General features: G+C 38.4%; 1 protein-coding gene across 1 annotated transcript; it reads left to right on the top strand.

The window, feature by feature from the left end:
* The first annotated feature begins 1,063 nt into the window (after nucleotides 1-1,063).
* On the top strand, nucleotides 1,064-24,970 carry LOC121373113 (protein sneaky-like). The gene is made up of 9 exons (XM_041499562.1): nucleotides 1,064-1,411; nucleotides 1,996-2,118; nucleotides 3,089-3,292; nucleotides 4,264-4,403; nucleotides 6,379-6,447; nucleotides 7,522-7,714; nucleotides 9,459-9,596; nucleotides 19,604-19,737; nucleotides 24,812-24,970. Exons 1-9 carry the CDS (start codon nucleotides 1,156-1,158, stop codon nucleotides 24,968-24,970), a joined length of 1,416 nt encoding a protein of 471 aa, XP_041355496.1. The 5' UTR covers nucleotides 1,064-1,155.
* Nucleotides 24,971-27,398: the final 2,428 nt, after the last annotated feature.

Genomic DNA, 27,398 nt, shown 5'->3' with positions numbered 1-27,398 from the left:
GAATTTGTAAATGTCCCCTAGGATTTATCAATACCATTAATGAAAACTAATATTTTTAATGAACTAACAATATAATTAGCTTCTTTGTATGTTCCTTATATCAGAACTACCAAAAAGTCATACATTACCATGTAATGGCTGCTTGTTTGATGGCCATCTATTGTGTGGATGACCAAGGAGTAACAATGTGATATGAAGTTTTATTGGAAGGTATGGTGCATTTATCTTTTGATGTATTGTTTAGAGTTCATAACTTACACTGGTCTAGTATAGCTTTTCATGGTGTAAATTACCCAAATTATCAAACTGACTTCGAACCAGGTTTGACAAAATCAGTTAATAGACTTTAAGGTCTCACTACACAGATCACTTTCGGGTGAGAGTTGATCACGGTCCACTCTAGTTCCTAACTGTCACACAAGTTATGGTTCACATATTCACTTCTAGGAAATGGTGAAGAATTAAAACAATATGTATGTTTAATGGTAAGCCTTCTGGCTGTGTTTTGCCCATGCTATTTTGTAATATTGTGCATTGACCTTTTGGGACATGGGTGTTTAGCGCAAGAGACAGCCGGAGTGAATCGGTTAATGAACCACCTGTTCACGTAATGCTATTTGAATGGCGTTGCCATGACATTAAAATCTAGACTTTATTAAAATCAAGACATCAAGCACGGGGCCTGACCTGTTATTTCCGGAATTCGTGTGCGGTAGGCTTTAAATGTTAACTTGTCTCGTCGCACTTTCTAATTGCGTCATCGGATTTGCGGGGGTTGTTATCTCTTTAATACCAACAAAATAATGTAACTACTAACCAATCACATTACATAACATACTAACCATCAGAACAGAACAGAACAGAACAGAACTTTATTTCACTCAGGCCGCTATTCAGCGGCATATGAGGTACATTAACAATAATTATATGACAGTGACAAGATGGGGTTTACAGGAGAAAATGTACAATGTCAAAACAAAAAATTTCAGTTTACAAAATTAACATCACGTGCCTGTGTAATACAAACAACTATGACGTCATATGGCTAACCAGAATTACGTCACGAATCTAAGTTTTACTACAAGCACGTTATTCCATCTGCCGTTGCATGATAAAAACAAAATGACATTGACTGATGTATAGCTGACCGAAATAATGAGTCGCTCAGAAGACTCAAGGTCTTGGCACAGCGATGAGTTTGGGGATTACTCAGAAACGGATCCGCTGCTAGGTGGCAGCACTCACAGTCTATTTATCTCCCCTGGTGAGGAGAACCCCGATAGAGGTTACAGTAGTCCCGACAACTTGTCTCTCGAGGGATCGGTGATTAGACAAGGTAGTGACACAGAGTCAGCGAAGAAAAAGTCTCCTAAAAAACCCAAAGGCGCCAGAAAGAAGAAGAAAAGAAGAAGTAAGTGAAAGAGGCTATTGTTATAGGGTTCGAATTTAGCACGACTTTTGGCTTACCACAGACATTTGATGTTATCTCACTTTAAACAGTGATTTCAACTCTCGACTAAATGTTAAAATAACCCAAATTGGTGCGTATTGTAATGCCAGGAGGGGCGAGACGTAGGCCAGTGGTACAGCGCTCGCTCGATGCGCGGTCGGTGTGGGATCGATCCCCGTCGGTGGACCCATTAGGCTATTTCTCGTTCCAGCCGGTGCACCACGACTGGTATATCAAAGGCCATGGTATGTACTACCCTGTCTGTGGGATGGTGCATATAAAAGATCCCTTGCTGCTAATCGAAAAGAGTAGCGACAGCGGGTTCCCTCTCTCAATATCTGTGTGGTCCTTAACCATACGTCTAACGCCATATAATCGTAAAATACATTGTGTTGGGTGCGTCGTTAAATAAAACATATCTTTTTTTCTTTGTAATGCCAGAATTTTAAACCAATATCAAAGAACCCGAACTTGACATGATCATATTTGTTTGGGGAATAATAAATATAGTATGTATTATTATTACTATTATTATTTTATTTCAGAGTGTCCGAAGTTTCTGCGATTGATCGGGAAAACGTTACGGAAAGTCTGGCTGTCGGACACAAACCAGTACACTGCGGTTAAATCAGCGCTGACCTTTCCAATCGGAATTCTACTCGGATACGGTGGGTTTCTTATCTAGTGTAGGTGTATACAGTGTGGTGAAAGGCTGTTGGCAAACCCTTCGAAGGCCGTCACCTGTGCCCATGACAGGCGTGCGCTACTGGATTTGCACGTAAAACCCCTCTGACCTGACCTGACCTGACCTGACCTGACCTGACTTTCGAACTTAGCCCTTCTTCCATTTCCCCATCAAATATATTTCCTTTTGTATGCTTGGCGTCCAACTATCTCATTTGTTGTTCTTTCTTTCCTTTTCTTCACTGGTTTCTCCTTTCTGAACATGTCCATACAAGCCGAACGTGCAGGAAAGTAAGGGGTCTAGAGAGTCACACTCCTCCGAAAACTATATTTAAAAATTGAACATTCCTTCTGTAAGGGTGTGGACACCGACCCTCCTGTACACGCGGCTGCATGTGTTTTTAACCTAGTTAGCATTAGCAGTTTTTCTTTCATGCTAAGATATCCTTCCTTCCTTCCTTTATTCATTCATTCACCTATCAATCCATCCTTCTATCACTTTATATATTCATTCATTCATTCATTCATCCATTCATCCATCCATCCATCCATCCATCCATCCATCCATCCATCCATCCATCCATCCAGTCAATCAGCCTGTCACCCATTCATTCATTCATTTATCAATCCATTCCTCCATCCATCTATCCATCCATCCATCCCTCCATTCATTCATTCATTCGTTCATCATTAATTCATCCATCCATCCATCGGTTAATTAATTAATTAATCCATTCATTCATCCCTCTATTAATTTTATAAAATTAATTTATTCATCCATCCATTCATTTATCCATCATCCATCCATCCATCCGTCCATCCATCCATCCATCCATCCATCCATCCATCCATTAATTCTAAAGCTATCTTCAGTCCATGCCTTTATCCACCGATTAACGTATCTCTCTTTTCTGAACCCTTCCATACCTTTAAACCTAACCCCCTTTTTTCCAGCGTTCAACCAGGTGGTTCTGACGAAGTTTGACCTCGAGGAGGAGACCTACGAGATCGCGTCTGCAGGCTGTCTCTTCGTTATCGCCGTGTGCTTCACGGCCAGTGTTCGCATGCGCTGCATGCTCTCTCTCGTGGTGCTGCTCATCTTCGGCAAGGGCGGCCGTTCCTACGTGTCCGCGTTCGCCATCATGTACCTGATAGCAGGTAGACCATACAGGACCATATATCATTTATGTCATGAACGTGTGTTGTATATGTCATATCAGTTATGTCACGAACATTGTGTTATATATGTCATAACATTTATGTCATGAACGTGTGTTATATATGTCATATCATTTATTTATGAACGTGTGTTATATATGTCATATCATTTATGTTATGAACGTGTGTTATATATGTCATATCATTTATCTCATATTGGGGACGGGACGTAGCCCACTGGTAAAGCGGATCGCGTGATGCAGGGTCGGTTTAGGGTTGGGCTCTTTCTGGTTCTAGCCAGTGCACCACGATTGGTTTATCAAATGCCGTGATATGTGCTATCCTGTCTGTGGGATGGTGTATATATAAGATCCCTTGCTACTAATGAAAAAATGTTCCTCTACAAGACTATATGCCAACATTTTAAATTTAATCTCACATCATACGTCACATCAGATAACGTCTTCTTACATCACATATCTCATATCACAATCATATCACACTGTGTACATATCGAATCAGTTATAAAATGCAGGCTTTTGTTGATCCGTTCATCCACCCGTCAGTCTGTCCATTGCTAGCAGTCCGTCCATCTATCTATCTATCTATCTATCTATCTATCTATCTATCTATCTATCTATCTCTCTCTATCTATCTGTCTGTCTGTCTGTCTGTTTGTCAATCTATCTGTCAGTCAGTCAGTCAGTCAGCCAGTCTGTCTATTTGTCTGTGTTTTTGCTTTTATGTCCGTTCCTCAATCGATCCAACCATCCATCCATCCATCCATCCATCCATCCATCCATCCATCCATCCGTCCGTCCGTCCTTCCCTCCCTCCACCTATCCACCTACCTGTGCATTGTTGAATAATTGTTAGAATAACAAACGAGCGTCGTCGTCATCTACATACACGACACAGCAGGTTTCTTCTCTGACGTGCTGTATACCATCAGTTTTTCTCTTAACCACCAGGTCCGGTCACTAACATAATCTATAACGCCAAAGAGACCACCAAAATGCTGACCTGTATGACTCAGGTTCTGGTCAACCTGACAAGGAACCGATTTAAACTTCGAACGGAACCCATCAAGGAAGGGCTTAAAGATATCCAGGTATTGATGAATATTCATATGACCATATAAGGACGGGACGTAGCCCAGTGTCTCCGGCCTCGGTGGCGTCGTGGTTAAGCCATCGGTCTACAGACTGGTAGGTACTGGGTTCGCAAGGCTCAATGGGTAGGTGTAAACCTGCACCGACCAGTGATCCATAACTGGTTCAACAAAGGCCATGGTTTATGCTATGCTGCCTGTGGGAAGCGCAAATAAAAGATCCCTTGCTGCCTGTCGTAAAAGAGTAGCCTATGTGGCGACAGCGGATTTCCTCTAAAAAACAGTGTCAGAATGACCATATGTTTGACGTCCAATAGCCGATTATAAGATTAAAAAATCAATGTACTCTAGTGGCGTCGTTAAATAAAAAAAAACTTTTACTTTTTTCTTTTTAGCCCAGTGTCAAAGCACTGGCCTGATGCGCGATCGCTATAAGATCGATCTCCGTCGGTAGGCCCATTGGGCTGTTTCTCGTCCCAGCGAAGTTTTAGTAAATATTTTTATATCGATTTATTACATAATAATAGCGTAGAAGGATGGAATCACCTCAGTTGAACAAGTCTCTGATTGGAAGGAAATGTTTTATTTAACGACGCACTCAACACATTTCATTTTCGGTTATATGGCGTCGGACATATGGCTAAGGACCACACAGATATTGAGAGAGGAAACCCGCTGTCGCCACTTCATGGGCTACTCTTTTCGATTAGCAGCAAGGAATCTTTTATATGCACCATCCCATAGACAGGATAGTACATACCATGGCCTTTGATGTACCAGTCGTGGTGCACTGGCTGGAGCGAGAAATAGCCCAATGGACCCACGGACGGGGATCGATCCCAAACCGACCGCACATCAAGCGAACGCTGTACCACTGGGCTACGTCTCGCCCCTTCGAGGGATGGAATCATGACAGTTGAACCATTCTCTGATTGGAGACCAGTGGTTAGAGCGTTCCTTGTTGTGCAGTCCTGTCTGGGATTGATCCTAATCGGTCGACCCATTGGGGTGATGTAATCAGTGATAAAGCGTCCGCTTGATGCGCGGTCGGTTTTGGATGTCTATGGGATGGTGCATAATAAAATATTCCTTGCTACTAATGGAACAATGTAGCGGTTTCCTCTCTAAGACTATATGTCAGAATTACCAAATGTTTCACATGCAGTAGGCAATGATTAATACATCTCAGCTGTTGTGGTTTCGTTAAACAAAAACAAACTTTATGACCAAAGACCACAATTATTTACGCTATATATTTCTATATAGCTTTGGTGTCTTTACCACTTTTTAAAAAAATTAATATCACTATGCCTGTCGCCATGGACCGTTTGGGTATCTGGGGGCAACATACCCAGAAAAGGGTAACCACCCAGTCCTGTTCAAGAGGAAAACACTGCACCTTTAAAACCCCATTCAATCTACATACAAATGCATACACAATTAAATATCGTTGGGTCGAACAAGGAAGGGTCGAATACACCGTAGAAGTCTCGAGTTACACGTTGTTGACCGAATGGTTATGTCGAATTCACCGATGGGTCGAACACTTTCTCGAGTACCGACGGGATTCAACTCTAGTTAACTCTACGTAGAAACACCTGTCAAGACTGGTTCCAACAAAATATGTAACCCAGTTCGCAGTAGATGACCGCGCATCGTGGCAGGTTAAATATATTGCAATACATTTGAACCTTATGCACCCACGACATGCCGTCTGCCACTACGTTGTTATACACATTGTCGACGGTTTGCATAGATCTGCGACGTCTAGTATGTGTTACAGATTTTATTGTAACCCGGCTCTAATAATGACCATAATTCATATTTTGTTTTGCAAAAAACCCACCCAAAACCCCCAAGCATTTATTTTGTATTTTTCATCGGTTTGCATCGATCTGCGACGTCTGTTACATGTTGCATATTTGATAGTAACCCGTCTCTAATAATGACCATGATTTGTCTTTCCATTTTTCAGAGTCGTGGTTTTTATATAAAGGAAATCATCGAGAACCTGCAGAATTCATATCAGCCAATCAGAGATGAGGTACAAAAAAATTACAACATTCAACAACAATGACAACCACGACAAAGACGACGAGAACAATAACATCAACAACATGAACAAAAACATTAACAACAACAATAACAACACTACCGCTGAACAGAACAGAACATAACTGTATTATGCTCAGGCCGTTACACAACGGCATATGAGGAACATGATATATACTCTGTAACAATAAAAGCAACAAAAACAACATCAGCAACAACAATAGCAACAACAACATCAACAACAACAAAAACATTAACAACAACAATACCAACATCAACAACAACAATGACAACAACAACAAGAACATCATCAATAACAAGAACATCATCAACAACAATAATAATAACAACAACGCAAAACAACAACAATATCAATAATAACAACGAAAGCAGAAACATCATCAACAACAACAACAGTAACAACAACGACAACAACAATAACAACGCAAACCGACAACAAAAAGACAATATGCTGATGATTGCATTAGTGATGTTAATGATTATACTATCACTAACTGACAACAATAATAACAATATAATAGCAGTAATGAGAATAAGTATAATTAATAACTATTACTACTATTAATAGTAGCAGTGACAGAAGCAGTAGTAAAAGTAATATCAGTAGCAGTAGCAGTAGCAGTAGTAGTAGTAGTAATAGTAGTAGTAGTAGTAGCAGCCTTAACAGTAGAAGCAGCTGAAGCAGTAGCGGCAGCAGGAGTAGCAGTAGTAATAGTAGCTGTAGTAGTAGTAGTAGCAGCTACATAGTAGTATTAATATTAGTAACAAGTAGTCGTAGTAATAATAGTAGTAGTAGCAGCAGCAGCAGCAACAACAACAGCAGCAGCTGTGGCAGTAGTAGTAGCAGTAGCTGTAGCAGTAGTAGTAGCAGCAGTAGTAGTAGCATTAGCAATAGCTGCAGTACAAACATTAGCAATAGCAATAGCAGCAATCATTAGAAAGAAAAACCGTAGCAGCAATACTTTATTCGACAGTTTGTGCCAAGTACGTAACTGGAACATAATTTTAAAAACGAAACTGAAAATGGCACTTTAAATTTACCCAGATCGAAGACGACAGCGAGGTTGTGATGTTGAAGGATGAACCAAAGAAGGCGCCAAAGTACGATCCTAAACCGAAGAAAGAGAAGATGACCATTGAAGCCGAGATAACTGACGTGGGCGACGACGATTCGAAACTGGCTCGAATTCTCGACATCGAGAGAAGGTGGCAGAAAAAACTCAACTACCGCTGTGAAGGTATACGTTACGTGGTTATAGTGGTAGTAATACTAGTAACAACAACAACAACAACAACAACAACAACAACAACAACAACAACAACAACAACAGTAGTAGTAGTAGTAGTAGTAGTATAGTAGTAGTAGTAGTAGTAGTAGTAGTAGTAGTAGTAGTAGTAGTAGTAGCAGTAGCTTCATCAGCAGCATTGGCAGTAACAGCGGTAGCAGCAGTAACAGCACCAGTAGTAGTAGCAGCATCATTATCATCAGCAGTAGCAGCAGTAGTAGTAGTAGTAGTAGCATCAACAGCAGTAGCAGTATCAGCAGTAGTATCAGCAGTATCAGAAGCAGCAGCAGCAGCAGCAGTAGCACCAACAGCAGTAGCAGTAGTAGTAGCAACCACAGCAATCAGCAGCAGTATCAGCAGCAGTACCAGTATCAGCAGCAGTGTCAGTATCAGCATAAGTATCAGCAGCAGTATTAGTATCAGCATCAGCATCAGCATCAGCATCAGTATCAGCATCAGCATCAGTATCAGCATCAGTATCAGCAGCAGTCGCAATATTAGCAGCAGTATCAGTATCAGCAGCAGTATCAGCAGCATTATCAGTATCAGCAGCAGTATCAGCAACAGTATCAGTATCAACAGTAGCAGTATCAGTATTAGCAGCCGTATCAGTATCAGCAGCGGTAGCAGTATCAGCAGTGGTATCAGTATCAGCAGTGGTATCAGTATTAGCAGTTGTATCAGTATCAGCAGTGGCATCAGTATCAGCAGCCGTATCAGTATCAGCAGCAGTATCAGGATCAGCAGTGGTATCAGTATCAGCAGCGGTATCAGTATCAGCAGCGGTATCAGTATCAGCAGCAGTATCGGTATCAACAGCAGTAGCATCAGCAGTAGTAGTAGTAGTATTAGTAGCAGCAACAGCAGCAGCAGCAGCAACAGTAGTAGTAGTAGTAGTAATAGTAGTAGTAGCAATAGTAGCAACAGTAGTAGTAGCAGTAGTAGTAGTAGTAGTAGTAGTAGTAGTAGTAGTAGTAGTAGTAGTAGTAGTAGCAATAGTGGCAACAGTAGTAGTAGTAGTAGCATCAGCAGTAGTAGTAGTAGTAGTAGTAGTAGTAGTAGCATCAGCAGTAGTAGTTGTAGTAATATTAGTAGAAGTAGTAGTAGTTGTAATAGTAGTAGTAATAGCAATAGTAGCAGTAGCAGTAGTAACATCAGCAGAAGTAGTGACAGTAGCAGTAGCAGTAGCAGTAATAGGAGTATAATCGGTAGCAACAGTTGTAGTAGTGAATGTTTTGGCAGTTGGTAGAAGACTGTCGTATTGTTCTGTTCCCCCTGACCCTGACGGTCGTTGATGTTCTATTCCCCTTGACCCTGACGATCGTGAGGTTCTGTTTACCCTGACCCTGACGGTCGTGATGTTCTGTTTACCCTGACCCTGACGGTCGTGATGTTCTGTTTACCCTGACACTGATGGTCGTATTGTTCTGGTTACCCTGACCCTGACGGTTGTGTTGTTCTATTCCCCCTGATCCTGACAGTCGTATTGTTCTTTTTACCCTGACCCTGACGGTTGTGTTGTTCTGTTCCCCTTGACCCTGACGGTCGTATTGTTCTGTTCCCTCTTGACCTTGAGAGTCGTGATGTTCTGTTTCCACTTAACCCTGACGGTCATGTTGTTCTGTTCCTTTTGACCCTGACGGTCGTTTTGTTCTGTTTCCCCTGACTCTGACGGTCATGTTGCTGTGTTCTCCAGGCGTCTTTCACCTGGCCACCCAACGGTGCCGGAAGTGGTTCGCCAACACAGAGTCCCAGTGTCTGAGTTTCTTCTCCATATTCGGCTACATACTCTGTCTGCCTCTCAAACTGAGCTTCCTGTGCAACATCATCCGAAGTAAGTAAGCCTGTCTATATAGGTCAACATCCGATATACGCTTTTATATAGAACAACCCAAAGTTCACCTGTCTGTATAGGTCTTTGATGCACAATTTTATATAGAGCAGTCCCAAGTACATCCATCTATATAGAACAAAATTTGATGCACAGTTTCATATAGAGCGACCCCAAGTACATCCATCTATATAGAACAACATTTGATATACAATTTTATATAGAGCAACCCGAAACACACCTGTCTATATAGAACATCCTCCACCACAGAACTCTATATCGAGCTACCCCAATACATAGTATAGAGCTATCTCATTTCACCTGTCTATATGTAGAATAACCTCCGGTACACCAGTCTGTATATAGCACACGCGTTTATAGAAGAAATTCAGATAGACTATATAGATCAGAATCAATTATATATGTCTATGCAGAACATCCTCCGATATACACGTCAAATTCGTAGATCTACCTCAAGTACAGGTGTCTATATAGAAAGCACCGCACACACAAGTCCATACAGAACTATCCAAAGCAATCTAATTAAAATTAGCTCCACTATTAGATGTGGATCTAACAGCAGCCCGTTGGAGCTCATGTCCAGTTAACCTTTCATTCGACCAATCAAAACCTATCTTGCAAAATCATGCCAGTGACTTGAAAAGAATTTGAAAATATTCGGGATTATGCCGAGGGTATACGAAATGATTCGGGTGAATTACGTAGTATACCGGAAACTAATTTCAATATAAAATTTTATATAAAATTCGTTTCAAGACGAAAAACCCCCCAAACGTGATGGTATAGCCATAAAATCTGTTTATACTAATATACAATCCAGAGTGTATTACTGCACTTTTCCCCCTCTTTTTGCAATATTGAAATAGATCAACAAGTTCGCCTATTGCATAAATAGTCTCGACCAATATTTTTAGAATTTGTATGCTCCCGAATAACGTTATAAAAGGCGAAGTGTAATTGGTCAATATTCACATTGTTATTTATAGATGAAATATCACCTGGACATGGGAGTCCACGCAATGCTGTTAGATCTACTGGTGAGACCAGTGGAGCTAATTTTAATCAGATTGTATCCAAAGTACATATGTCTTTATAGAAGTAACTCCGATAGACCAGTCTATCTAGAACAACCTCAAGTACACCTGTATTATGTATATATAGAAAACCCTCCAGCGCATGTACCTAAACCAACCTCGGTTATACGTCTATATAAAACAGCCCCACGTACACCTGTATTATGTATATATAGAAAACCCTCCAGCGCATGTACCTAAACCAACCTCGATTATACGTCTATATAAAACAACCCCCAAGTACACCTGTATTATGTATATATAGAAAACCCTCCAGCGCATGTACCTAAACGAACCTCGGTTATATGTCTATATAAAACAACCCCAAGTACACCTGTATTATGTATGTATAGAAAACCCTCCAGCGCATGTACCTAAACCAGCCTCGATTATACGTCTATATAAAACAACCCCAAGTACACCTGTATTATGTATATATAGAAAACCCTCCAGCGCATGTACCTAAACCAACCTCGGTTATACGTCTATATAAAACAACCCCAAGTACACCTGTATTATGTATATATAGAAAACCCTCCAGCGCATGTACCTAAACGAACCTCGGTTATATGTCTATATAAAACAACCTCAGGTACACCTGTATTATGTATATATAGAAAACCCTCCAGCGCATGTACCTAAACCAACCTCGATTATACGTCTATATAAAACAACCCCAAGTACACCTGTATTATGTATATATAGAAAACCCTCCAGCGCATGTACCTAAACCAACCTCGATTATACGTCTATATAAAACAACCTCAGGTACACCTGTATTATGTATATATAGAAAACCCTCCAGCGCATGTACCTAAACCAACCTCGATTATACGTCTATATAAAACAACCTCAGGTACACCAACCTGTATTATATATAAAACAACCCCAAGTACACCTGTATGTATAGAAAACCCTCCAGCGCATGTACCTAAACCAACCTCGATTATACGTCTATATAAAACAACCTCAGGTACACCTGTATTATGTATATATAGAAAACCCTCCAGCGCATGTACCTAAACGAACCTCGGTTATATGTCTATATAAAACAACCCCAAGTACACCTGTATTATGTATGTATAGAAAACCCTCCAGCGCATGTACCTAAACCAACCTCGATTATACGTCTATATAAAACAACCTCAGGTACACCTGTATTATGTATATATAGAAAACCCTCCAGCGCATGTACCTAAACCAGCCTCGATTATACGTCTATATAAAACAACCCCCACGTACACCTGTATTATGTATATATAGAAAACCCTCCAGCGCATGTACCTAAACGAACCTCGGTTATATGTCTATATAAAACAACCCCAAGTACACCTGTATTATGTATATATAGAAAACCCTCCAGCGCATGTACCTATATAAAACAACCCCAAGTGTATTATGTATATATAGAAAACCCTCCAGTATCGATTATATAGAAAACCCTCTAAACGAACCTCGGTTATACGTCTATATAAAACAACCCCAAGTAACGAACCTCGGTTATATGTCTATATAAAACAACCCCAAGTACACCTGTATTATGTATATATAGAAAACCCTCCAGCGCATGTACCTAAACCAACCTCGATTATACGTCTATATAAAACAACCTCAGGTACACGTCTATATAAAACAACCTCAGGTACACGTCTATATAAACACAACCTCACTTAAACGTCTATATAAAAACAACCTCAATAACACGTCTATATGTTACAGTCAATGTGTAAAACCAGGCAATCTGTAGAATGCCTGAAAATTTCAGGCAATCTGTAAAGTAACTGATTCACTCAGGTAATCTGTATATTGCCTGAATATTTCAGGCAATATACACATTGCCTGACTTTTCAAGGTAATTTCTAGACACATTGCCTGAAAGAAAGATCCACCATTCATTGACAGCAATTGTTGTAAAGGTAAACACACCTTGTGACAAAATGCAATAAAACAACCCGTTACACGTCTATACAAAAACAACCTCAATAACACGTCTGTGTGTTACAGTCATTTGGTGGCCCTTGTGACTTTTATGGGTAATTTTAGGTTCAAAACAATAACAATTTTACCTTAATAATAACATTTAATCCATTACCATTTAAAGTGATTCATATATGAAAATTATATATCTTCAAAAACAATATAGATACTATTAGGGAACCCTGACTATTGAAACAAAATGAATGTAGATTTCATGTACTCGGTATGTAAAGGCATGTTAACGGTAATAGGCCACACCCCTTTTTGCGTACCAAACAACGTACCTGTCGGTACTTGTTTAAATTCCATTGAGTATGGGTATAGATTTATTTGGTAAAATATCATTGCTTGTTAGCTTTATTTTTTATCACCATGTGCATCAATAAATGATGAGTCAACCATACAACATCCCACTTAGACCAGTGACGTCATAATCTAAAATGGCCGTCTTAAATCATATTTTATATACATTATCCTTTTGTGCATAATGTTTTCTGTTTAATTAAAACATTTCAGTAGATTATGACTCGTTTTATTTTTTAATACACATTATTAGGTCTTCGAATAATTCAGCTCAGTCCTATAGCCATGCAGAATCTCAATCCTTAAGAGGTTCCTGTGATTTCACATATTGAACAGTGGTTTAAAATACACCCAGTAGATATGGCGCCATATATATAGGCAAAAGACTGCTGTTGTTGTGATGATGAGTGGTCTGCACACCAAGATGTCGCTATTAAAAGTACTTGTTGAAAGTGGCTGGATATTGGCACCAGTGCTAGGTGAAATTATATCATCAGGAACTTTTTAAAAGTAGCCCGAAGTAAGGTATCAGCTCATGCATGGCAGGTGATTGCTTCTGCCCTGTATAAATGGCACCATGAAACTTATACGCAAAGTAAAATAAAGTAAACTTTGTTTTATTTAACGACGCTACTAGAGCACATTGAATTTTTTATCTTATCATCGGCTATTGGACGTCAAATATATGGTCATTCTGACATTATTTTTAGAGGAAACCCGCTGTCGCCACATAGGCTACTCTTTTACGTGCGCTTCCCACAGCCAGGATAGCACAAACCATGGCCTTTGTTGAACCAGTTATGTATCACTGGTCGGTACAAATGGTTTACACCTACCCATTGAGCTTTGCGGAGCACTCACTCAGGGTTTGAAGTCGGTATCTGGATTAAAAATCCCATGCCTCGACTGGGGTCCGAAGCCAGTACCTACCAGCTTGTAGACCGATGTTAGACACATTCCAGAAAATAATATTCAGATATGCAAGTATGTGGGTAATTTGCCTCTGTAACAGAAAGACATATACAAATGTGTACCTTGATACAATTGCTATTGTATTGACATTGGACAATGTCAAATGAAGTGAATGGTCGGCATGTTTTTTTCTCTGACTAGTGGTGCACGGTATGGAATTATATAGAGGATAATAAACGAGTTACCATTTATTATCAAATTTATGTCCCGAGTGAAATAATTTTTACTTGTCACGAGGGACATAAATTTGATAATAACTGGCGCCGAGTTTGTTATTCTATTTATTACCCAGCTATTTGGGGTTTTTTAAGTCTTATTTTTTATACAGCCTACATCGGCTACATGTCCATGTATATAGTAACGACGTAAACTACTTTACTGTTCTGGGTATTGCTTTAACTTTGTATTTTATTCACAGTTCACAGATAATTTTTGAAACCCAAAGTTATATATATTCTGTTAAAAAACAAATCAGTAATGAATTAAACTACCAATTTATCACAAGTTTAACACTTAAACCAGGCCCCGTGCTTATAAACCTTAAAGTCTAGACTTTAACGTCAAAGTCTAGATTTTATTAAAGTCTAGACTTTAAGTTTTATAAGCACGGGTCCAGAAAGACGTAAACGCAAACGCTTTAAACTACATGACGTCATTGTGTGTGTTTTGCCAAATCGTGATGACGTCATATTTAGTACCGACAAGGTGATTGGTTTGTCGGCGTAAAATCGTCCAATAGTAGTGTACGTTAAACCAATGCATGATAATTTCTCATTCAAAGATACATTATAGGTATTTATTACCCCAGCGGTCATTCATAACAGGGAAAATATTTTCCATATTTTCTCAGTGAGAAATATTCTGCATTGGTCTAACGAACAATACTATTGGACAATTTGACGCTTACAAACCAAAGTTTGCCTTTACGGGTGTCTGTTTTTGGTGTTAAATTCATAACAAAATGCCATTTTAATGCAATTCATTATAGATTTGGAAGAAGAATAAAGAGAATTTGTGTTTTTTAAAATTATCTATGAACGTGATTAAATTACAACGTTATAGTAATTCTCAGAACAGTGCGTAAAGTGGTTTACATCGTTCCTATACAGGTTGGCCTTCGTGCATGTGCGTCGAAAATAAAGGTTTTTAGAGAAAAAATAGCTGAGGTAATAAATAGAATAACAAGCTCGGTACCAGTTATTATCAAATTTATGTCCCTCGTGAAATAATTTTCATTTGTCACTCGCTAAAGCTCGTGACAACTGAACATTATTTCACTCGGGACATAAATTTGATAATAACTGGGAACTCGTTTATTATCCTCTATTTATTATCCCAGCGGTCACTCATAACAGGGAAAATATTTTCCATATTTTCTCAGTGAGAAATATTCAGCATTGGTCTAACGAAGAATACTATTAGACAATTTGACGCTTACAAACCAATGAACTTTGATGGTGGTAAATATGACGTCATCACAATTTGGCAAACACACAAAATGACGTCATGTACTTTAAAGACTGAGTTTATGACTCTCTGTTTTTGGTGTTAAATTTGTAACAAAATGTCATTTTAATGCAATTCATTATAGATTTTGTAGCAGAATAAAAATAACTTTTGTTTTTAAAAATTATCTATGAACGTGATTAAATTACAAAGCTATAGCAATTATCAGAACAGTGCGTAAAGTGGTTTACATCGTTTCTATACAGGTTGGCCTTCGTGTATGTGCGTCAAAAATAGACTTTTAGAGAAAAATAGCTGAGGTAATAAATAGAATAACAAACTCTGTACCAGTTATTATTAAATTTATGTCCCTCGTGAAATAATTTTCATTTGTCACTCGACAAAGCTCGTGACAATTGAAAATTATTTCACTCGGGACATAAATTTGATAATAACTGGGAACTCGTTTATTATCCTCTATATATAACTAAGGAAGAGCAGATGGTAGTGTAATCAGAGCAAAAATAAATAAAATAAAATAAAATAAATAAAAATAAAAATGTTTACATGAAAAGTCTGAGGAATGGAAAATAATTCCATCAACACAGGATGTCATGTTCTCAGTGTGGAGTACCAAACTGATTTTGGCATGGTTTGAAAGAAGGAATGTTGAGTGGAAGATGAAATGGACATTAAAAACCCACACAAGACATTGCAGATGCATACAAGCACACTAACAGGAACATCTGAACGTCTAGTGGGTGTGATCAAGAACGGGAAATGGGCCTGATACCCACATTAACACAAGCTTTCTAATATAGGAATCAATAAAGGAAGGAAGGAAGGAAATGGGCCTGATACCCACATTAACACAAGCTTTCTAATATAGGAATCAATAAAGGAAGGAAGGAAGGAAATGGGCCTGATACCCACATTAACACAAGCTTTCTAATATAGGAATCAATAAAGGAAGGAAGGAAGGAAATGGGCCTGATACCCACATTAACACAAGCTTTCTAATATAGGAATCAATAAAGGAAGGAAGGAAGGAAATGGGCCTGATACCCACATTAACACAAGCTTTCTAATATAGGAATCAATAAAGGAAGGAAGGAAGGAAATGGGCCTGATACCCACATTAACACAAGCTTTCTAATATCGGAATCAATAAAGGAAGGAAGGAAGGAAATGGGCCTGATACCCACATTAACACAAGCTTTCTAATATAGGAATCAATAAAGGAAGGAAGGAAGGAAATGGGCCTGATACCCACATTAACACAAGCTTTCTAATATAGGAATCAATAAAGGAAGGAAGGAAGGAAATGGGCCTGATACCCACATTAACACAAGCTTTCTAATATAGGAATCAATAAAGGAAGGAAGGAAGGAAATGGGCCTGATACCCACATTAACACAAGCTTTCTAATATAGGAATCAATAAAGGAAGGAAGGAAGGAAATGGGCCTGATACCCACATTAACACAAGCTTTCTAATATAGGAATCAATAAAGGAAGGAAGGAAGGAAATGGGCCTGATACCCACATTAACACAAGCTTTCTAATATCGGAATCAATAAAGGAAGGAAGGAAGGAAGGAAATGGGCCTGATACCCACATTAACACAAGCTTTCTAATATAGGAATCAATAAAGGAAGGAAGGAAGGAAATGGGCCTGATACCCACATTAACACAAGCTTTCTAATATCGGAATCAATAAAGGAAGGAAGGAAGGAAATGGGCCTGATACCCACATTAACACAAGCTTTCTAATATAGGAATCAATAAAGGAAGGAAGGAAGGAAATGGGCCTGATACCCACATTAACACAAGCTTTCTAATATAGGAATCAATAAAGGAAGGAAGGAAGGAAATGGGCCTGATACCCACATTAACACAAGCTTTCTAATATAGGAATCAATAAAGGAAGGAAGGAAGGAAATGGGCCTGATACCCACATTAACACAAGCTTTCTAATATAGGAATCAATAAAGGAAGGAAGGAAGGAAATGGGCCTGATACCCACATTAACACAAGCTTTCTAATATAGGAATCAATAAAGGAAGGAAGGAAGGAAATGGGCCTGATACCCACATTAACACAAGCTTTCTAATATCGGAATCAATAAAGGAAGGAAGGAAGGAAATGGGCCTGATACCCACATTAACACAAGCTTTCTAATATAGGAATCAATAAAGGAAGGAAGGAAGGAAATGGGCCTGATACCCACATTAACACAAGCTTTCTAATATAGGAATCAATAAAGGAAGGAAGGAAGGAAATGGGCCTGATACCCACATTAACACAAGCTTTCTAATATAGGAATCAATAAAGGAAGGAAGGAAGGAAATGGGCCTGATACCCACATTAACACAAGCTTTCTAATATAGGAATCAATAAAGGAAGGAAGGAAGGAAATGGGCCTGATACCCACATTAACACAAGCTTTCTAATATCGGAATCAATAAAGGAAGGAAGGAAGGAAATGGGCCTGATACCCACATTAACACAAGCTTTCTAATATAGGAATCAATAAAGGAAGGAAGGAAGGAAATGGGCCTGATACCCACATTAACACAAGCTTTCTAATATAGGAATCAATAAAGGAAGGAAGGAAGGAAATGGGCCTGATACCCACATTAACACAAGCTTTCTAATATAGGAATCAATAAAGGAAGGAAGGAAGGAAATGGGCCTGATACCCACATTAACACAAGCTTTCTAATATCGGAATCAATAAAGGAAGGAAGGAAGGAAATGGGCCTGATACCCACATTAACACAAGCTTTCTAATATCGGAATCAATAAAGGAAGGAAGGAAGGAAATGGTTTATTTAACGACGCACTCAACCCATTTTATTTACGGTTATATGGCGTCGAAAAAAGGAACAATCATGGTTGCAAGTGTCATACTGAACTAATTTTAAATTATATTTTTATTTGTAACAGATTATAATTATTGATTGATTAATCCCATATATAATCTGCATAATTACGTTTAACTCGATAATATACAAAATGTGTTGACACTCACCGTAAACTGTGACTTACCCAAGAATCCATGTTAAAAAGAAGAGAAAACATAACAATCTGCTTCAAGTATTCACCAAAAACAATACCCAATTCTTCGCCTTCAAAGATTTATGTACCCAAAAATTCAAGATGGCTGTTAGTCAACCTCTATAGATGTTCTAACAAAATTAATACTTTATACAAGTAAATTAATTATTTTATTGTATTGTTTTATGTAGTGCAGGTATAATCATCACATTTCAAAACAAAAACTAATTAATTAATAAAAACATTTGGTGGGAAGCTACCATTGACAACTTTGATAAAGCCTCGTTAAGAACATATATCAATGTTTACAGTTATGACCCTGAAATGACCTATAAAAGTCACCTGAGGTCAATTTTCTAATTATGTCTTTAATGCTAGAGGATCGTTAATCGAAATAGTTAAACATGAAATGACAATAATATATTATTTAGGGTTATTTTGGCCATGTTATATGGAGAAATTACCATGGCGGCCATTTTGAAAATGACTCCAATCTTAAAATTAATGTCTATGATGTGTAGTATATGTGTGCCAAGTTTCATGCTTTTACCAAACAGTGCACGATTCATTCACATACCCTTTGGACTAAAAGTCAATTACACGTCTATATACATCTTCAAGTATACATTTGTTAGCATTTAAATTCAGCAAAATCTGTTTATTATATGTGTTTCATTTCAGTGTTTACTATAGTCATTTGTTTAACATCTCGATACTTAATGAAGTTCTTGGTTTGATGTTTCAGTATTGATGGAGTTATTTGTTTGATATTTAAGTATTCACTACAGTTATTTCTTTGTTATTTCAGTATTAATGGAGTTATTTGTTTGATATTTTAGAATTCACTGGAGTGCTTGGTTTAATGGTTCAGTATTCACTGGAGTTATTGTTTTGATATTTCGGTATTCACTGGAGTTCTTCGTTTGATATTACAGTATTCACTGGAGTTTTTCGTTTGATATTTCAGTATTCATTGGAGTTCTTGGTTTGATATTACAGTGTTCACTGGAGTTCTTGGTTTGATATTTCAGTATTCACTGGAGTTCTTGGTTTGATATTTCAGTATTCACTGGAGTTCTTAGTTTGATATTTCAGTATTCACTAGAGTTCTTGGTTTGATATTTCAGTATTCACTAGAGTTCTTGGTTTGATATTTCAGTATTCACTGGAGTTCTTGGATTGGACTGCAACTCGGTGTCGATCATGAACCCTGGAATGGGGGAGACGTACAGTGCCGTACACGACATGGTGTACGGCTTGGATCAGAACTTTAAAGTGAACATGCAGTACAAGGTCAGTCACGTAACTGAGCGGTGTATCTCTATACGAGACAAGAGGCTGCATTGCAATATCCGGTGTACGTTTGTGTATCTTTTTACAATATTAACAAAATTCCAAGTGTCAAATGGCAGGTTTTAAGCCTACTGCACCGATTCGCATGGCATTCGACAGTCCAATATCCGGTGTATTATGTGTGTCTGTGCTGGTGTATCAATAATTATTGAATACGGGACAGGATGAATGAATGGATGAATGGATGAATGAATGAATGAATGAATGAATGAATGAATGAATGAATGAATGAATAAATAAATGAAAGTGCATGGAACTCAGGGTCGTAGCTAGGATTTTTTGTTTGGGGTGGGGGGGGGCAACTAAGTAGTTAATAGTCTAAAACTCCTTTAACAGTTAAGAAGAGAATTTTCTTTAAGTTTCTATAATGCTTTCCGGATTTTTTCTGTGGGGGGGGGGAAGCAGTGTATCTTTGTACAATTTTTAAAAACACCAAGTTTCAATTGGCAGGTTTCGAATCTACTGAACGAATTCGCATGACATTCGACAGGCCAGTAACTTATAGAAGATAGAGGCTGCATCCCAATATCCGGTGTCTTATGTGTGTATGTGTTGGTGTATCAATAAATATTGAATACGGGACAGGATGAATGAACGAATGGATGGATGAACGAATGGATGGATGAATGGATGAATGAATGAATGGAAGCATGCATGAATGAAAACATGAATAATGACATGAATGGATGTGTGGATCAAGGAATAAATGAAAGTATGAATGAATGCATAATCAATAGATCGATGGATGAATGAATGAATGCACGAATGAATGAATGTTTAATGGCATCCCAGGTCAATTTTTTCTTCTTCATATTTCGTAAGTTCAAGGGCCATAACTTGTTGAAAAACGGATAAATCGCCACGAAAGTGAAACTTGATCTGTAACAGTACATAGTAATGCTACACACACACGTTTAGGTCCATTTCTTGAGGCATTGCGAAAAAAATGTGAAAAACTTTTTTTAAATATATCTCCTAGGTTCAAGGGCCACAACTCTGTCAACAATTAGTAAATCGCCACTTGATCTGTAACAATATTCAATAAAACTATAAACAACATTTCAGCTCAATATCTTTGAGACATCGTGGGAAAAAGGTCCGGAAAACAATATGTGGGACAGAAGAACGGACAGAACGACAGACAGACACAGAGAAAGACAGTCACACAGGCAGACAGACAGACAAAGACAGACAGTCACACACATATATACAGACAGACAGTCACAAACAGTCAGATAGACAGACATACAGACAGACAGATAGACAGACAGATAGTCACACAGACAGACATATATACATACATACAGACAGACAGACAGACAGACAGACAGACAAGACATGCATACATTCATACATACATACATACATACATACATACATACATACATACATACATACATACATACATACATACATACACACAGACAGACAGACAGACAAGAAATACATACATACATCAATACATACATACAGACAGACACACAGACTAGATTGACGGAGAGGAAACCTATACACAGGCGTAATTACATTACCCGCCAAAAACACGCACGCACGCACATACGAACGCACGCAATATAAACGGATCCAAACGCGTGTGGAGGGGGTGGGGTGGGGGTGGTGGTTGGGGCGATCTGTCCTCATCAAATAAATTTTCTATTTTTAAATGTATTTCCGGTGCAGCATGTCTCGACGCCCCCACAGTCGGATCCCCACTCCCCTCTTGCATAAATTGCAGACGCGCATTATATCTGGGTTGTTGTTGTTGTTGGTTTTTTTGTTTTTGTTTTTTTTATAAATTAAAGTCGCAAGCCCTAGTTTCCGTAAAAATGGAAACTAATTTTGGTTAACCTGTAACACATTTGGATAAAGTTACAACAGAATGAAACGAAGAGTCTACACGATGTTCAAACAGGAAAATATTATTTACAGCTTGTTTCCATAACCGTTACTTCTCGGTGGCGTCATGGTTAGGCCATCGGTCTACAGGCTGGTAGGTAATGGGTTCGGATCCCAGTCGAGGCATGGGATTTTTAATCCAGATACCGACTCCAAACCCTGAGTGAGTGCTCCGGAAGGCTTAGTGGGTAGGTGTAAACCACTTGCACCGACCAGTGATCCATAACTGGTTCAACAAAGGCCATGGTTTGTGCTATCCTGCCTGTGGGAAGCGCAAATAAAAGATCCCTTGCTGCTAATCGGAAAGAGTAGCGCATGTAGTGGCGACAGCGGGTTTCCTCTCAAAAATCTGTGTGTGTCTGACACCATATAACCGTAAATAAAATGTGTTGAGTACGTCGTTAAATAAAGCATTTCTCCAAAAGAACATAAATTTCCCGTCGCGAGTCCTGGAGAGAGCGCAGTTGACTGGATTCTCTGGTGTGAAGATGCGGGTCTTGACCCAACGGTTGAATCTGCCAAGGTGCTCCTTGTCTTGAAACAATTGGAGAATGGCAGGAATGCTTATATCCTTCACGGTCCAACTACCTGTGGTAAAAGTTATTGGTTGACTGAACCACTAACACTTCTACCTCCAAGCATTGTAGGTATGGCTGGTACCGATGAAAGGTTTGCTTTCCAAGATTGCTTGAACAAACTGATAATTGGACAAGATGAATTGAATATTCACAAAGGGACTGTAGATAGGTACAAGTCACTGCTCAGGGATAATGATAACAAAGGTAGAGATAAAAAATAAACCAAGTGAGACGCTGAGACGAACGCCCTTCCTTGGCTGTTGTAACCGTGATCCATGGCACGGACTTACATCAGATGACGAAGAGGCTGTTAATAAACGAATGGTCTTGACTCATGTAGTACAAGGCCCGGGTTACCTCGAAGCTATGCGTAAGTTTACGTCTGCGACTAACAGTTATACCGGTCGTGCGTATACACGTGTTTGGCAAAAGAAAATGACATACATGTACTTTTAACTATATTTGTAATACTATAATACAGGGCCGTAGCTAGGATTTTTTTGTTGGGGGGGGGGGGGGGGGGGGGCAAACTGAGTAGTTAATAGTCTAAAACTCCTTTTCTTTAAGTTTCTATAGTGCTTTACCCCTGCGTTTACCTGCAAAACTAGGCTTACGATGTTTTGTGAAATTTGGCCCAGAATCACCGGAAACACTTCGGAATACGGACATTAATAACCTAAACAATGAAATTTAAGTAATGTCTGATTTCAGATATATATATATATATATATATATATATATATATATATATATATATATATATATATATATATATATATATATATATATATATATAAATAGAGGTTATTACCAGAGTGTTTTTCGGTATCGTCAATATCATATATTAGGAATAAAAATTGTATTATGCGAGCCTCTGACGAGCATAATACATTATTTTTATTCGTAATATATGATATTGACGATACCGAAATACACGAGGGTAATAATCTCTTTATCATATAGGCTCAAGCTTAATATAACGTGCTTTTATAAACTGTACACGCAACTTTAATTCCAGTCCGCCATTACTAGATATTCAAATGAGGTAAGAATGTGTGGCGCGGTGTATTTTTGAATGGAAATGATGTCAAACTCGAATAACGTCATTCTGGATGTCCTTACATCAAAACAAAGTTATGCCTAACGTTTTGTGTTTTCTGAACGCTGGACAGCTTTCAGTGTCAAACTGCCATTGAAATGTTTTTATTTGATGACTATGAATGCATACGTCAATCATGAAGTGTCACCCAAGTATGTTTGCTTAAATGTCAATAAACTTAGTGCCGAGACCTCGATTAATTTACATCTAATTTGCAAAGTTATCAAATTCTTAAAGAATGTGATCTAAAAAATATCACATACTTTGATTGCACTGAAAATGTAAGATATTATATGATAAATAGAGGTTATTACCAGAGTGTTTTTCGATATCGTCAATATCATATATTATATTATATCATACATGATATTGATGATACCGAAATACACGAGGGTAACAATCTCTTTATCATATAAGCTCAAGCTTAATACAACGTGTTTTTGTAAACTGTACACGCAACTTTAATTCCAGTCCGCCATTACTAGATATTCAAATGACGTAAGAATATGTGGCGCGGTGTATTTTTGAATGGAAATGACGTCAAACTCGAATGACGTCATTTTGGATGTCCTTACATCAAAATAAAGTTACGCGTAACGTTTTTTATTTTCTGAACGCTGGACAGCTTTCAGTGTCAAATTTATCATATAATATTTTACATTTTCAGTGCAATCAAAGTATGTGATATTTTTCAGATCACATACTTTAAGAATTTGATAACTTTGCATGTTAGATGTAAATTAGTAGAGGTCTCGGCACTAGGTTTATTGACATTTAAGCAAACGTACTTGGGTGACACTCCATGATTGACGTATGCATTCATAGTCATCAAATAAAAACATTTCAATGGCAATTTGACACTGAAAGCTGTCCAGCGTTCAGAAAACACAAAAAGTTAGGCATAACTTTATTTTGATGTAAGGACATTCAAAATGACGTCATTCGAGTTCGACGTCATTTCCATTAAAAAATACACTGCGCCACATATTCTTACTTCATTTGAATATCTAGTAATGGCGGACTGGAATTAAAGTTGTGTGTACAGTTTACAAAAGCACACTGTATTAAGCTTGAGCTTATATGATAAAGAGATTATTACCCTCGTGTATTTCGGTATCGTCAATATCATATATTAGGAATAAAAATAATGTATTATGCTCGCCAGAAGCTCGCATAATACAATTTTTATTCCTAATATATGATATTAACGATACCGAAAAACACGAGAGTAATCTCTCTCTCTCTCTCTCTCTCTCTCTCTCTCTCTCTCTCTCTCTCTCTCTCTCTCTCTCTCTCTCTCTCTCTCTCTTTTTTATATATATATATATATATATATATATAGAAAAACAAAGACGGCTCAAATAGTGAAAAATATGTTTAAAAACTAGGACCTGTCACTTTAATTTTAGTTATTGTTGTTTATATTGATTTTCTTTGTCAGGTCGTGAACTCACAACAGGATCTGAACTACATGAGTGCTGAGCATGCGCGGAAGGCGACGATGCGCATGTTTGAGGAGAAAGCGCGAATCATGAAGTTTGTCATGACCGTCATGAAGCGTCTGTTGGCCTTCACCTTCATCATAGTGTTGAGAAAGTAGGTCGCTTATAACAACAGCAACAACAACAACAAAATAATAATAATAACAACAACAACAACAACAACAACAACAATAATAATAATAACGAAAAACTACAGCTATTTTTTACAATTTATTTATTAGGTCCCTAAAGTTTTAGTTTATTTGTTTAGTTAACGGGTTTTTTTAGCTGTCTGTCTATCTCTCTTGTTTTGTTAACAACACTACTAGAGCACATTTGATTTATTAATCATCGTCTATTTGGCGATTTTTTACACAGATTTATCGGAAACCTGCTGCATTTTTCCATTAGGAGCAGGAGTCTTTTATAAGCATTTTTCCCACAAACAGAACAGCATATACCACGGCCTTTGATGTACCAATCGTGCTGCATTGATTGGGATAAAATTAAATAAAACGTGTTTGAAGCAACAATCATAACACGGCATTGCATATAAAAATAGTTTTTGCACGTACGTTGACTGCTCCTTTCTCCCCATAAAGGGGGGGGGGGGGGTGGCCCAGTGGTAAAGCACTCGCATGATTCGCGGTCAATTTAGGATCGATCCCCGTCGATGGCCCCATTGTGCGATTTCTTGTTCCAGCCAGTGCTCCACAACTAGTGTAACAAAGGCCGTGGTATATACTATCCTGTCTGTGGGATGGTGCATATAAAAGATGCCTTGGTACTAATCGAAAAGAGTAGCCCATGAAGTTACGACAGCAGGTTTCCTTTCTATATCTGTGTGGTCTTTAACAATATGTCTGAATCCGTATAACCGTAAATAATATGTGTTGAGTGCGTCGTTAAATAAAACATTTCCTTCCTTCCATATAAAAGAAGCTGGGCGGTATTGAAATTTGAGTTTCGATATAGATATCGGTATTTTGGGGATGATTTACCTCGGTATCAGTACAGTATTCGGTATTGACACGATACCGATATCGAGCGCTATTTTCGGTATACTCTGCTTTAAATGCATGCCTGTGTTATGACTCACCCGTGAATTTCATCTCAATACAATTCAATTCCATACACAAAGCTCTTCTCTGATTTATACCAACACATTTTGCGTTCGTCAGATATATTATTTGTGATTTCCGTTAAATATTTTTCAATACCGAAATTTCGGTATTTTGAAATTTGCTCGGTACGGTAAATCGGTAATGACATAATACTGATACCGAACGGTATGTACGGTATACCACCAAGCTCTGTACCCCACCCTTTGTTATTATAGTTAGTGTCCTGTCTGTAGGTATGTGTATCAGTACCCACCCTTTGTTATTATAGTTAGTGTCCTGTCTATAGGTATGTGTATCAGTACCCCACCCTTTGTTATTATAGTTAGTGTCCTGTCTGTAGGTATGTGTATCAGTACCCCACCCTTTGTTATTATAGTTAGTGTCCTGTCTGTAGGTATGTGTATCAGTACCCCACCCTTTGTTATTATAGCTAGTGTCCTGTCTGTAGGTATGTGTATCAGTACCCCACCCTTTGTTATTATAGGTAGTGTCCTGTCTGTAGGTATGTGTATCAGTACCCCACCCTTTGTTATTATAGCTAGTGTCCTGTCTGTAGGTATGTGTATCAGTACCCCACCCTTTGTTATTATAGGTAGTGTCCTGTCTGTAGGTATGTGTATCAGTACCCCACCCTTTGTTATTATAGCTAGTGTCCTGTCTGTAGGTATGTGTATCAGTACCCCACCCTTTGTTATTATAGCTAGTGTCCTGTCTGTAGGTATGTGTATCAGTACCCTCCCTTTGTTATTATAGTTAGTGTCCTGTCTGTAGGTATGTGTATCAGTACCCCACCCTTTGTTATTATAGTTAGTGTCCTGTCTGTAGGTATGTGTATCAGTACCCTCCCTTTGTTATTATAGCTAGTGTCCTGTCTGTAGGTATGTGTATCAGTACCCCACCCTTTGTTATTATAGTTAGTGTCCTGTCTGTAGGTATGTGTATCAGTACCCCACCCTTTGTTATTATAGCTAGTGTCCTGTCTGTAGGTATGTGTATCCGTACCCACCCTTATTATAGTTAGTGTCCTGTCTGTAGGTATGTGTATCAGTACCCCACCCTTGTTATTATAGCTAGTGTCCTGTCTGTAGGTATGTGTATCAGTACCCCACCCTTTGTTATTATAGTTAGTGTCCTGTCTGTAGGTATGTGTATCAGTACCCCACCCTTTGTTATTATAGTTAGTGTCCTGTCTGTAGGTATGTGTATCAGTACCCCACCCTTTGTTATTATAGCTAGTGTCCTGTCTGTAGGTATGTGTATCAGTACCCCACCCTTTGTTATTATAGTTAGTGTCCTGTCTGCATGTATGTGTATCAGTACCCCACCCTTTGTTATTATAGCTAGTGTCCTGTCTGTAGGTATGTGTATCAGTACCCCACCCTTTGTTATTATAGTTAGTGTCCTGTCTGTAGGTATGTGTATC

The sequence above is a fragment of the Gigantopelta aegis genome, chromosome 5, assembly GCF_016097555.1.
Source record: "Gigantopelta aegis isolate Gae_Host chromosome 5, Gae_host_genome, whole genome shotgun sequence".
NCBI classification, from domain to species: domain Eukaryota; kingdom Metazoa; phylum Mollusca; class Gastropoda; order Neomphalida; family Peltospiridae; genus Gigantopelta; species Gigantopelta aegis.
Note: the sequence above shows the minus strand (reverse complement) of the source record. Positions and strands in the feature narration are given on the sequence as shown.